Source organism: Podarcis vaucheri (genome assembly GCF_965113315.1).
Source record: "Podarcis vaucheri genome assembly, chromosome: 2".
Lineage (NCBI taxonomy): Eukaryota > Metazoa > Chordata > Lepidosauria > Squamata > Lacertidae > Podarcis > Podarcis vaucheri.
In genome coordinates, this window is record NC_138760.1 from 39329766 (window position 1) to 39342880 (window position 13115).

A 13115-nucleotide genomic window follows, 5' to 3' on the forward strand; every position below is an offset into this window, starting at 1 on the left:
CCCAGGTGCTATGGATTATAACCCCCATCATATCTAACCATTGGTCATGCTGAAGAGAGGTGCAGTCCAGAACAGATGCAGGACTTTGCCACTCCCTCTGGCCCTGAATTTTGAGCAACCTGAAATCTTACCCCTGACACAATGATCTGGCAGGATAATAAGGCTCCTGTGCTTTGGAATGGACTCTATTCAGCAAGATCATACCAGTGTGGTACTAAATTTGCATTCTAAAGAACATATTAAAGAAAAACAAGTCAAGACCAGGCTTTACAACCCACAGTATACTGACTGGACCCTGAGGCTAGAATAAAGAACTCTTTTGCATACTTAAAAAATGCTTACGAATCAAAGTAACACAGCTTTTTCTACCTGCATGATATGCCTTGGAGTTGACTCCTCTATAGCTAAGTTCAATAGCCACTTGTTCACATACTTCTCTCTTCCTGCAGTAGACAATTCCGCAGCCTGAGTAGCGCTACACAGGGGGAGGAAGAGTAGGCAACATAAATCAAAGTGTCATAAGGAAACCTATTAATGTTATTAAGAGCTGGTATAGATCCAAGGTATCAAGAAGAACAAAACAACGGGTGGTATTCAACTGCCACATCCCTGTCAGCAAAAGGATTTCCACTTGTGCAACAGGACTTTCCCTCTTTTCCACACAAACAGAAATCCTTGTGCTGACAGAACAAGAAATTTAGTGCTGTGATGGATTCCAGCCAGTGGTAATAGCCTTTCATATGCATGCCTTATGGTCAGCATTGTACATATTTTATGCAGGAATTTCATAGAAGGGAACATGCAATCCAATGAAATCAACTCTCTTGAGAATCTCAGATTTAACTCTTCCTCCTCTCCCTTAAAAGAAGTTATTGGGAAATGCTTTAAAAATGTATGAACTACAATAAACACTAAATCCACAGAAGGGCCTCTGGTCCTTAAATTCTATTAATGACTCTGACAGATCTCTCAATCCCACCTTCGCAGTGAATGACAGCATTGCTTTACAAGCAAAGCCTCTGGTCCTTGGGATACTAGGCTGCCAAATTAGTGAGGGGTGCTGAAGAGATTAACAAGGTAAAAGATGGGCACTTATCCAGTGGGTGCCCTTACAATGCTTGCTGGCTGGAAATGGAGGCTATGGCAGCACTGGACAGAGTTGCTTCAACTTCCCTGTGCAAGGTGTCCATGAGCCCTTGCTGAGGGACATTATTAGAGAATTTGGCCTGCTAGTCCATTGGCAGAGTTTGGAGCTGGGCTGCCAGGAGAGGTGGTGGCTTTCTTCTCTGAAGCACCTCAGTGACTGCAGAGTGAGAGAGCATGCTGAGTGCTGCACATGCCCAGTGTGGTTCCCCACGCCACCCCCATTGCCACTCTCTTTGCCGGTGAACAGAGCACCACATACAGGAGGCTTGGAGACGTCTACTCACTACTCTTGAATCTGCTTGCTACTCTGGGCAGCTATCTCCCTCTCTTGATGGGGGATGCAAGGGGCTCAGGGAGATCGTTTGCTACCCTGGGCAGCTGTCCCGTCAGCTGGAGGCTGTGCAAACTGGAGGATCATACAGCGCTGGGCACCATCACAACACCCAATGCTCTAAAAGCATTATAATCTCTCCCTGTCCCTGCATACGCCTAAGGACTATAAGCAACTGCCAAGCAGTAGCCCAGGAGCAACCACATTGCCCTGCTTTTCTCTAGAAGGCAGAGCCCAAAGCTGGAAGGTTCCTCCTTTCTAGACAAGCCAAATGTTGTTTTTCCCCCTGATTGGCCTTGCCTTTTTCCCAAGTGGAGTTAACGGTTTACCGTCTGCTTTGCTGATCGAGAATCCCCTTTCATTCATCCCCTGCCCCAATAAAGTTAAGCTTTAGGAAATATATTCCAATCCACTTAAAACGAAGCTGCCTAGAGTAAGACAGACAGGGGAGAAAACTTTAAAAACAAAATCTTTCCTACAGATTTAACTCACCCCGGAGTCATTCTTCTGCCCAAGACACTTCAGACAGAACTGTTTCAGGTTTTCATACGGATCCGTTAAGGTATCTTTATATTGCACATCATAGAACAGGTTGGACCTGAAGCAAGGTGTTTTGAAAGTGGCAACAGGCCTCTTTAGCTTAAGCGATGCAATAATATCATCTTGGACCTGTTTAGTGGCTGTGGCCGTCAGGGCTATGCATGGAGTGTTGGGTATTTGACCGCGCAAAGAGCCAAGTCTCAGGTAGTCTGGTCGGAAGTCGTGCCCCCACTGAGAAACACAGTGAGCCTCATCAACTATTAGGTAGGAAAGGAGGTTTCGAGACACTAGAACCTTCAGGGTAGGCTGAAAGGAAGAGGAAGCTGCCATTTCTGGTGTGATGTAGAGGAGCTTTATCTGAGGCTTGTCACACATCAAGTCAGCTAAGATGGCCTTTTTCTCCTGAGCAGAAATCTTGGAGTTAAGAGAGCTGGCTTTCACTCTGAGCAAGAGCAAATGGTCCACTTGGTCCTGTGAAAGAAAAAAGAGCAAGGCGCTTAGAGGAAAGCATCCTTCTACCAAAATAGCTGTCATACAGATATATTCCTAATCAATCAGGCTTTACCACCAGCCCTCTAGTTTGCAAAAAACATCTCCGTGTTATATTTATTTTAAAGACTTAAAATATTGTTCTTTTACAGAAACTGGTTGTAATTAGGCAGCCCAACATAATCAAATGACAAGACTGTCAGTCTCTAGTCTATTTCATTAGCAATGATAATTTTACAATGTCTGGCAATCAATTTGTTTCTCTGAGGTAGTGAAGTTCAAGAAACCATATTAGTTTACTTTCGAGAACAGGAAATTGTGTCAATATATTGCATAACAGATACATTAAAAAAAACAGAATAATCTTCTTCACTCAAACATCCAATACATTAAGAATATTAGGAATTATTATAAAATGGATTATTTCTATCAGGTTATATAGCACACCACTGAATTATACACTAACATAACTATGATCTGTGTTTGGTCAACTTGACACCACAGATGAGGTGGATTCAGCTAATATGGTACCTATTCTGTTTCAACCATCTCAAATTTTACTTTTTTGACCATAAGCAAGACACAACAGGTTCTTCAAGATTCCATTCTTTCTTACAATAAGAGGTATTACCTGAATCAGTGAAATTAAAGGTGAAATTACAATAGTGATTCCTGTTGCCAGGACTGCTGGAAGCTGGTAGCACAGGGATTTCCCTGCACCAGTGGGCATGCATACAAAGACATCCTTCTCCCCTGCAAAGGCAACAGTGCAGCAATCAAGGCTTTTTAAAACACAAATATATTTATCTGCATTTCTGGGCTGGGGGGCGTGGACACTAAGTGTTTTGGGGAAAGCTGATAACATTTACAAAATATCTATATAAACATTGTGCTGGCAAGACAATAAATTGATAGTTAACAGAAAAACAGAACACTTGTTACACGGAATCATAGATTGTAGAGTTGGAAGGGACTCCGAGGGTCACCTAGTCCAACACCCTGAAATGCTGGAATCTCAACTAAAGCATCCATAACAGATGGCCATTCAACCTCTGCTTAAAAACCAGGAGAGTCCACCACCTTCTGAGAGAGTCCATTCCGCTGTCAAACAGCTCTTCCTGCCAGAATGTTATTTCTGATGTTAAGTCAGAATCTCCTTTCTTGTGACTTGAAGCCATTGATTCAGATCCTATCCTCTAGCTTGCTCCAGAAAGCCCTGCACTAGAAAAATGCAATGGGTACCCCACTTCTGTTCATAGCCAATAGACTGTGAAGGCCAAGAAAGATAGGGATGGGAAATGTCCCCTTTCTCAATTTTTCTAGGTTTCCACATCTCTAATGGCCAAGCATGGGCATATGCCAGCCATCAAATGACAACACAAAACCCAGCTTTGTAGTAGACTATGCCTCAATGCACAGCCATACAAATGAACATAATGAAATGGCCAAAATCTGAATGTGGAATGTCTCTTGACTGCCTTTCAGCTCCCAGCTGGAAAGCACGACACCTGTATGCTATCTTTGGCTGCTTCTACTTCACAAGCACCAATGCCAGTGTCACACAGTAGATCATGCTTTAAGTTTGGGTGCAACTGTTCCAGGTTTAAAGCTTTGCTCAGCTTAAGGCAACTCACTTTCAGACAACATACTGCAAAACATAAACACAATTAATTGACAGTAAACGTCAGTGAACAGAATGAGGCTTACTTCCCAGCAAGCACATTTAGCACCGTGCTGCAAACCTAATAACCCAAAAAATAAAGGAATTGCCATAACCAAAGCAGTAGATTAGGACACAGTGAATTTAAGAGACTGAGAGTGCAACCCATGTTTGCTTGGAAATATACCTCATTGTTCAATAGAGCTTATTCCCTTGGGCAGCAGCCTTGGCCAAGCATTCACTTGTTCCCTGTAAGAGACATTTCACTGAGGAATTGATAATGGATTGTAAGCCCTATGCTCCTTTGGGAAGAGGGTATACATTTAATAAATAAAGTAGGGCTGGCTAACTTGTGGCCCCACAGGTGCTGTTGGATTTGCAGCTTCTATCAGTAACACCTGGAGGGCCACAGGTCAGCCACTCCTGCCTAAAATTTGACCACAACACCTTCAGCTACAGGGGAAGTATATTTATACAAATTGTATAGCCTTTGTACCGTATAGTGTAATTAATGCAAACTCCAAAGCAGAAATCTAATTTCTGTAAGCATAATTTGTCAACGTATTTTTTACATTTGCAGAAATGAAGGAACTGTGGTGTTTTGAATAGTATGTGAAAAAGACAAAATTATTCAACCCTACTACATATTGCAAAAACAGGTATTTGCAATTTACCTTTCACAACAGTTCTGGTTGCACTTTCCTGCAATGAAGTCTTGAAAGTGTCAAATCCAAACACTTTTTTCAGAGTTCGTTGAACTCTATCTTCTAGTCTTGAGGAAGAGCAGTTACTCATCTTATAAGGAGATACTGGAGATAATTCAAAATAGAGATAAGGAGAGGATCGTTGTGCAATTATGATTGTCTGCTACAATCCATCATTTAGCCACAAGGGGCTTATCAGGGCAGGCAGAGTGGAACAGCCCCATTTAGATATACCCAAACTTACTTATGTCCACACTTTCCTTTTGGCACAAACATCTACATTCAGCTATGTTCTCTAATCCAATAAAACAGAAAGAGTTCTCGAAATGCCTGCGCCATCTGAAAAGCCGAAGATGTAGGCGCAGCAGAAGAGGACGCTACCTGAAAGCAAAAATACCTCTCATATCAGAACACACTGCTTCTGATTAGCTGCTGCGAGTCACTTTTGGGCTGGTTTTTTTCGCTCCTACTAATCCTACAGCTGCTTTTAACGTTATGTTCCTTCCTCTGAAGCCTGACCTCAATCCCATTTATACATCCTTTTAACCCAACTCACATGCCAGCTCTTTCAGGAGAAAGAAACTGAAACAATTCCTAAGCACAAAGGTAAATCAGCTCCCACCCTTACTGTGTAGCCAGAACACTACGATTCTTAACGACCCTCTTCCTCCTGAATTTTACTAGAGTTGCAAGGCCTTCCCTGACCAGTTTCCGTTTCCTTCTTCCCAAATAATGTCCAGCTGCCCAGAACTACCACAGATAAAGCGGGAGAGCGAAAGAGCGCGGACTACGTGGAGAGCCTCTCAGCCCGGCTTTCGACTTCGCGCGCCCTCCAACACCCTCCGTCTCAGAGAAGGCAGGCCACTGGCTCCCAGCTACGCCTCTGTCAGGGTGGGTGTTTTAGTTTTACAACATCGTCCAACGACACTCCTGGGCCCTTCCGAGTCGCCGCTTACCGCCCACCCGCCACCCGCGCGCTCAGGCAGTTTCCGGCAGCGGCACGGATTCGGCGCGCGGCGAGATGACGTCCGCGACGGCTTCCGTTCGCGAGGCTATAAGAGCGGTTGCCGCGGCAACAGCATTTTCCCCAGCAGCCCGCCTCGTGCGTCACTCGGGCGCGCCGGAAGGCAATTCGCTCGTGACGCTCGGATAGAAGAAAATGGCGGCGGCGAAGAAAAGCGTCCTCTCTTCTTTGGCCGTTTATGCTGAGGATTCCGAGCCCGAATCCGATAGTGAGGCCGGTGGAGCGGCCAGCGAGCGAGGAGCAGGGACGACAGGTGAGGCCTTGGTGGGACTATGGCGGGGCGGGGAGGGAATTAAGGAATGAAGGGTGTTCGGGGATGTCTTTTTTTACGCCGGGGCCTCCACGGAAAGCTGGAGGGGTCTGTGGTGGGAGGATATTCCCCGCCCCGCCGCTGTTCGGTAAAAGGGGGAAATAATCACGCTTCTCTGGGATGATGGAAGACGACGTGGCGTTTCGCCAAGCAGCATCTTCTGCCTAGCGTTACTTTGTGTTTAGGGCGTATAGTGAGGCTACGAATTCAGCTAGAATTTGCGTGCCGGATTTACGTATAAGCTAAGCAAGCTATAGCTTAGGGCCCCACTCTCTTGGGGGCCCCTAAAAAAATTAAAGGGAAAAATTAAAGGGATGTACATTTCCAAAATATAAGATAAAAAACAAACAAAATAAAACCTACATACAGCAACAGTGTTTTGTGTTGTGTAGGATCCTATTTGTTATGTGCAAATGGCTTTAGATACCTATTGGGTCCATAAATTGTAATATAGCATATATTCAACAGACAAAAAAGTGACAATTTGTTGTTGACACAGGACAGCTGGACATTTATAGAGTCCCATTACCTCCAGTAGCTTAGGTAGACCTAAATCCGGCCCTGACCTAAATTATTGTTATTTGCTGCTGTATTGTGGCTGGCAGTGGATCCCAAAAGCCTGGGCCGTTGGCTCTTCCCCGGCATTAGTGCCTGATATCCTTTTAAACGGGGATGCCTGGCATTAGACATTCTACTTATAAAGCATATGTTGTGCCACTGATTTACTTCCCCATCCCCAAACCTACCGAGGACCTTCGTCCCCCCCCCCAATGTCTGCCTTCCAGCCAGTTTTCTTTCTCAGAGGTGTATTTCAGATGCCTGTGATTCAAAACTAGCTTCTGATGTGCAGCCACACCGGAACCTTTATATGTAAAATGTGCTGTTAGCTTCTTAACAACAACTGTAATATGCAGCTGCAGTGTTTGATTTCATGCAAGCTGTGAATTGTGTGCCCAAATTTGTAATTATCAGGGCCATCACACAATATAGAATAAATGTTCATAAATGCACAAGGTAACCACATATATAAACCACATATCTAAAATAGTACAGGACAACAATCCTGAAGCCATTTTGACCCTTCCAAAAGTGCCTCAAATATTTCTCTGCAGTTGGAGGAAGTTTTCCAATTGTCTTTTCACCTCCAAATCCAGTTAATAAAACAAATCCTGTAATACAGGTGGTTACATCTCCCAGCAAATTCAGTCTGGCAAGAATCTGTTAAGGTGAGCAGACTATCAATAAGTGTAAATTAGTAAAGATATTTGGGAACTATAGTATTTACCAACTCAAAAGGAATGACCTGGCTACCCAGGCAATGCAATCAGAAAGATCAGGTACCTTGGTAGACAGTAGAGAAGTTGTACTCAGATTTCTGCTGGAGACTGCCTCCTTCTGTGATGTATGTATGATGATTTTGGGGTGGTCTTGGGCTAAGGGGTGTGCAGTTTCAAAGTCTTTATAGGGGCTTGCACACCTTTGTTCTGGGTCTCACCTCCATGTGGGGGGGGGGACTCTGTTGCAACAGATAATGAAATATATTCTTTGCTTTCACTGGATCCTTGCCTCCATCTATTCATCTCTGACCGATCATGGACTTAGGGGACTCAGTCCCTTGGGGAGTTGGGCAGCAAAAGCCAACCCCCCTATTTTTCTATAAAAACACATGCTACTGTTAAATCAGTATCAATCTCTTGCATATGTTTCCACTGGAATACCAAATGATCACTAGCTTGATTTTTTATTTTTTTCCTTGTTTTGGATGAGGTAGAAGAAAAAGGAGGTCTGGTGTCAGAAGGCTACGGAGAGGATGACTTCAGTAAAATGGAGGGAGAGGAGGATGGTTATGATGATGATGAAGATGAAAATAGCAGACAATCGGTAGGTATATAATTATATTAATGCTGAGTCTATACAAACTTTTGTACAGTGGTGCCTCGCAAGACGAAATTAATTCGTTCCACGAGTTTTTTCGTCTTGCGGTTTTTTTCGTCTTGCGAAGCAGTCGGAAAAGTTTTGGAAAAGCTTCAAAAATCACCAAAGTCTTCAAAAACCTCAAAAAAGGCTACCACACCGCATGCTATGAGTTGCTCCTCAAAGTCAAGTCGCAACTGTATTAACGGTTTTAAGAAAAAGGAAACAAACTTGCAAGACGTTTCCGTCTTGCAAAGCAAGCCCATAGGGAAAATCGTCTTGCGAAGCAACTCAAAAAACCAAAAACCCTTTCATTTTGCGAGTTTTCCGTCTTGCGAGGTACCACTGTACCTTCCACTTTGTCATAGATTTGCCGGGCTCCACACTTCTTATTTCTTTCTCTTATTGCTATGTATGTGCTTATAGAGTTATAGCTTAAAATGTCAGAGAGGTAAACACATCTGGAAGTATGACTTTTCATAGAACTGTAGAGTTGGAAAGGACAATTGGGGTAGTGTTGTCCAACTCCCTGCAAGGCAGGAATCCTTTACCCAAAGTGGTGCTTGAACCCACAACCCTGAGATTAAGAGTCTCCTTCTCTACCAGCAAGCTATCCCTTCAGTCTTCTAGTGGGCTCTTTGGCATCCACTTGTTACAGTAACATTCTCTATGGCTCCTATTTAAGTTGTCAGTTAGTTTACTAAGTGGTCTGTACCCTAGTTAAGTTGTAAAAGAAACTTAGTTGTATTTCCTCCCCTCCAATTTTAAGGAACAACATTATTTCAAATAAGCTGTTAAAATGTATGACGAAAGATGTCTGAGAAGGGTCTGTGGTAGACCTGTAGTCTAAGATATGCTGGAAAGGGTTTCCTTTACACCATATATTTTATTATGGTAGTAAATTCCACCTCCTGCACTGTGTGAGAAATGTCTAGTACACAAGAAGATGAAGTGGGGCGGGGGGGGGGGGGGAATCTACAATACAGTTTATATTAAAATAGTTGCTTGATGATGTTGGCAATATTAGCATGACAGACATTTGAAATGTCTTGTCATATACCTGGTTTGTGTGTGTCGGGTTGTAACTGTATAAATTTCATTCTGTAACCTGTCAGAGGGAGAGGACAATTTGCTCCAGTTGTTTTGCAGTAACGATTTCTTGCTGGGTTAAGATTGGTCTCCCAATTTTTTAGCATTGTGCTTATCATTATCTGTAAAATTGCTAGAGCAGACACTCAGATGGCATTTTGTAAGAGGTTACTGTGATGAACATTTCACAGCCTTTTCCAACAGAAGTCATGTGCATTTCTGTTTGTTTTTACTAGTTTGCAAGAAGCAAAGTACTACAGTATATGTGGCTTCCTGTCTGCATACGTGTTCCTTTTGTCTGATGACAACTTTGCATATGTATATTGTTCAGAAATAAAAATTAACAACATCCGTAGAACCAAACACATTAAAAAGTAAATATCTTGAGGACAGTTTTTCAGACTATGGTCTAATTCCCTATTTTTCTGTATGGTATTCGCTTTAGCTTGAATAACAGTGCCTATAATTGGTATTATTTTACCTGAGAACAAAGCATGTTTGTATTGAGTTGAATTATTATTTAATGTTCTACATAATACAGTAGCTAAGCTTTTGTTCTTGTTAAAACTTAAGCAATCCTTTTTCCTGGGAATCGGATGAGGGATAACTACCTTTTTATAGTCATGGTTGATTTTTGTTTTGGTGTCTGTGAAATGGCAATTGTTCAGTATACAAGTCTCATAGAGAACCTGCTAGGTCTACATCAATTGTAAAAAGATGCACAAAATGAGTGTGGTAATAATTTTGGTCTCTGCTGCTGAAAGAGAATGGAAACTTTGGGACTTCATTGAATTGTTCTTTAGCAATTATCAGAACCAACAGATTGGTAATGTAACTTTAAGGCAATACTGGTATGCTGATCTTCTTAAATACTGTCTTCCCCATTCCCACATTGATTTCATCTTCACCAACAATTTGGGTTGTCCTCTTCAGAGGTGTGGATTTTGTTGGTTTAAGAGCATAAGAAGAGCCTGCTGGAATGGGCCAAAGGACCATCTTGTCCAACACAGTGGGCAACTAGATGCCTATAGGAAGCCCACCATCAGAACCTGAGTGCAACAGCACTCTCCTAACCTGAGATTCCTCTGAACTGGTATTCAGAGGCCTACTGCATCTGACACTGGAGGTAGAACATAGCCTTATCCTCCATTAATTTGTCTAATTTTCTAAAGCCATCCAAACTGGTAGCTATCACTGGGGATGTGGGAGCGAGTTCCATTGTTTAGGTATGCACTGTGTGAAAAAGTATTGTCCTGACTCTTCTAAAATTCAGCTGCATCCACAAGTTCTAGTGTCATAAGAGAGGGCAAAAAATGTTCTCTGTATCTATCTCTATCTATCCATACTATGCATCATTTTATCAACTTCTTTTTCACCTTTTCTCTAGACTAAAAAGTCCCATATGTTGTAACCTTTCCTCCATCCCCTTGGTGATGTTCCCGCCCCACCCCCCTTCTTTACTTTTCTAATATCTTTTTTGAGATAACACAACCAGAACAGTACACTGGTTTCTCAGCGTGGTTGCACCATATAATGAATGGCATTTTGATATCGGCAGTTCCATGTTCAGTCCCTTTACTAATGATTCCTAACATAGTATTCATCATCTTCTCAGCTGTCACACACTGGATTGATGTTTTCACCAAGCTATCCACTGCAGCCCCAATGTCTTGTTCTTGGTCAGTCACTGCCAGTTCAGACTCAGTGAGCATACACTGTGTTTTGGAGGTCACAAAATCAGAGAGGTGTTAATAATTGCTAGCGTGTTTAGATCTCATGTTTGTTCGCTCTTTATGAACTGTCTTGGTATAAAAGAGTGGCAGTGAATAATTTCCACTTGACACAAATTTCTTTTCCTATCTGTGCTGGCTTTTTTGTTGTCTGTTTTTCGACAAATCAAATGTTATATGGGCATTTGGAATCTATACTGACACCTGTTTGATTAGATGTAGAGATGTCTTGTTAATGTCATATTTTATCTGAATTGATGTTTTATCAGAGGGAGGGAAAAGTATTGCAAGAACAGCTCAGCTGAATGCAAAGGTGAAGCTGGGCTATTTAATGCAAGTCCCTTGCTACACGTGCAAGAACTTGCTGAGCCCACTCTTTAAAGCTTAATCCTGTAAATTCTTTGTCTTATAGGAAGATGACGATTCAGAGACTGAAAAACCTGAGGCTGATGACCTAAAGGTATTTGGAAGAGTGTTATGATGGGAATACAGTGTACATAGCATGATTAGTTCATCATTTGCCTCTCATATTGTTGACAAGCTGGTACAAAATCTTGTTGTGGGATCTGTGGGAAGGAACTCTTGAAACACTTAGAAATAGCCCAGATTTTGAAAGGCTACTAAAATGACTTTCCAGAACAAATTAGGTAACTCACTACATTAAGAAATATTTTGCATGGGTTCTGATGGCTATTGGCTGAAAACCTAGTCCATTCAACGAACATATTGTGAATGATCAGATTGCTTCTTGCCATGTGCAAGCGTACATGTGTACTTATTTGAAATCTATACAGTGTTTAATACTTCCTTATGTTTAATAAATACTGGAGTATGTGGTGAGCCATGCTGCCCAGAAAGTTCTCATGTTGCCACCCTCCAGACCTAATATGGAGGAACCACATGAAGATGAATGCAGATTCCGGGATGGTTTATATGGGGGAGAGGTGGTCCTTCAGGTATTGCAGTCCTGAGCTGTTTAAGACTTTATAGGTCAAAAAATAATCGGCAGCCAGTGCAGTTGGGCCAGGATTGGTGTAATATGCTCAAACTGTCTCGTCCCAGTGAGCGACACTGGGGATTTGGTCATAGCAACTGATTTTTGGCACGGGGGTGGGGAGTTGTTGTAAATAATTAAGTGCTGCAGAGTAGACTAAGAGTGTGCCACTGACGTGTGTTCCCCCCTTCCTCCTCTCTCCTGTATGAATTTGCTTATCTTTTCCAATTTTGCCCCAAGTGTAGCATTGCAGTATGTACTGATGCCAAGCAAAGTTCAGAAATGATTTGCAGACCCTGATACAAGCCTGCTGGTTTGTACTAATCTTGGTGAAAATGTTAGAGCAAACCAAAGAAAGGAAAAGCAGGAGCAGTTTCACAGTATGCTTCCTGTCTTCTGACCATCATTTAGCAGTGTCTGTGCTGTGTCAGTGTGATCAGCAGCTATCATTGTATGTTGAATTGTTCTTTGGCCAGAATCTTGGGCATTCCTTGCATTGACATGCTAAACTTTATGCTGACTAGGTAAACTATACTGATGGTACACTAATGTAATCTTTTCCACATAAACTCTTAAGTTTATTTTGTGATTTATTTTTTATATATAAAGCTGCTCATTTACATAATAGTCTAGCATTTTGTTGTCTGCTCTGTCACTAGTTCTCCAGAGCCTTGGGCAAGCTTCTTTCCAGCTATCCACTAATTTAAGTAGGGTTTTTCATTTTTTCTGGAGGGCCAGGAATGGAACCTGGGACCTTTTGCATGACAAAGCATGTGCTGCACTACATGTGCCATATAGATACTACATTGAATGTATGGAAGCATCCAAGTTATGCCATACTAGCAGTGTTAGAAACTCAGATATATAAGCTGGGCGCCAAATGGCTCTTTAAACCAGGGTTACAGTCACCAAAAGGGAATGCCTAGTTGCCATTTGAGGGCCTGATGGCTCAAAAGTCTCTCTCCCCCCCCCCCATACAATTTTTTTGGTCTCTGAAATTCATTCTGATTGTGCAAATCAAATATAATTATGCAGGATGTGTTGCTAGTGTATGAAAGCAATGAAGACCCAAGGATCCCCAGGGATGCACCTGCAGGCGGTGATTTCAGATGCCATCCTGGCACCCAGGAATCTTCACTTGGTCGCAAGTGGCCGATAGCCAAGGGCAAAATGTGCCGAGCGAA

At 42.5% G+C, this 13115-nt stretch overlaps 2 protein-coding genes across 9 annotated transcripts in view; one reads left to right on the forward strand and one right to left on the reverse strand.

Annotated features, from left to right (window-relative positions):
* Positions 1-5905, reverse strand: part of RECQL5 (RecQ like helicase 5) — a 46794-nt gene extending 40889 nt beyond the window's left edge. For 3 of the 7 annotated variants that reach the window (XM_082203548.1, XM_082203543.1, XM_082203549.1), the window contains exons 1-5: positions 5115-5820; positions 4841-4975; positions 3138-3259; positions 1970-2488; positions 370-475 (exon numbers count right to left, since the gene is read on the reverse strand). In XM_082203548.1, the coding sequence (XP_082059674.1) occupies positions 370-475; positions 1970-2488; positions 3138-3259; positions 4841-4961 (868 nt within the window). In that variant the 5' untranslated portion in view covers positions 4962-4975; positions 5115-5820. The other 4 variants (XM_082203545.1, XM_082203546.1, XM_082203547.1 and 1 more) reach the window with 4 other exon arrangements.
* Positions 5906-5984: 79 nt separating this feature from the next.
* The window catches only part of SAP30BP (SAP30 binding protein), a 34192-nt gene continuing 27061 nt past the window's right edge, over positions 5985-13115 (forward strand). The window contains exons 1-3 of one of the 2 annotated variants that reach the window (XM_082204631.1): positions 5987-6147; positions 7976-8085; positions 11350-11397. In XM_082204631.1, the coding sequence (XP_082060757.1) occupies positions 6030-6147; positions 7976-8085; positions 11350-11397 (276 nt within the window). In that variant the 5' untranslated portion in view covers positions 5987-6029. Of the gene's footprint in view, positions 6148-7975; positions 8086-11349; positions 11398-13115 lie in introns of both variants that reach the window. The other variant, XM_082204632.1, reaches the window with a different exon arrangement.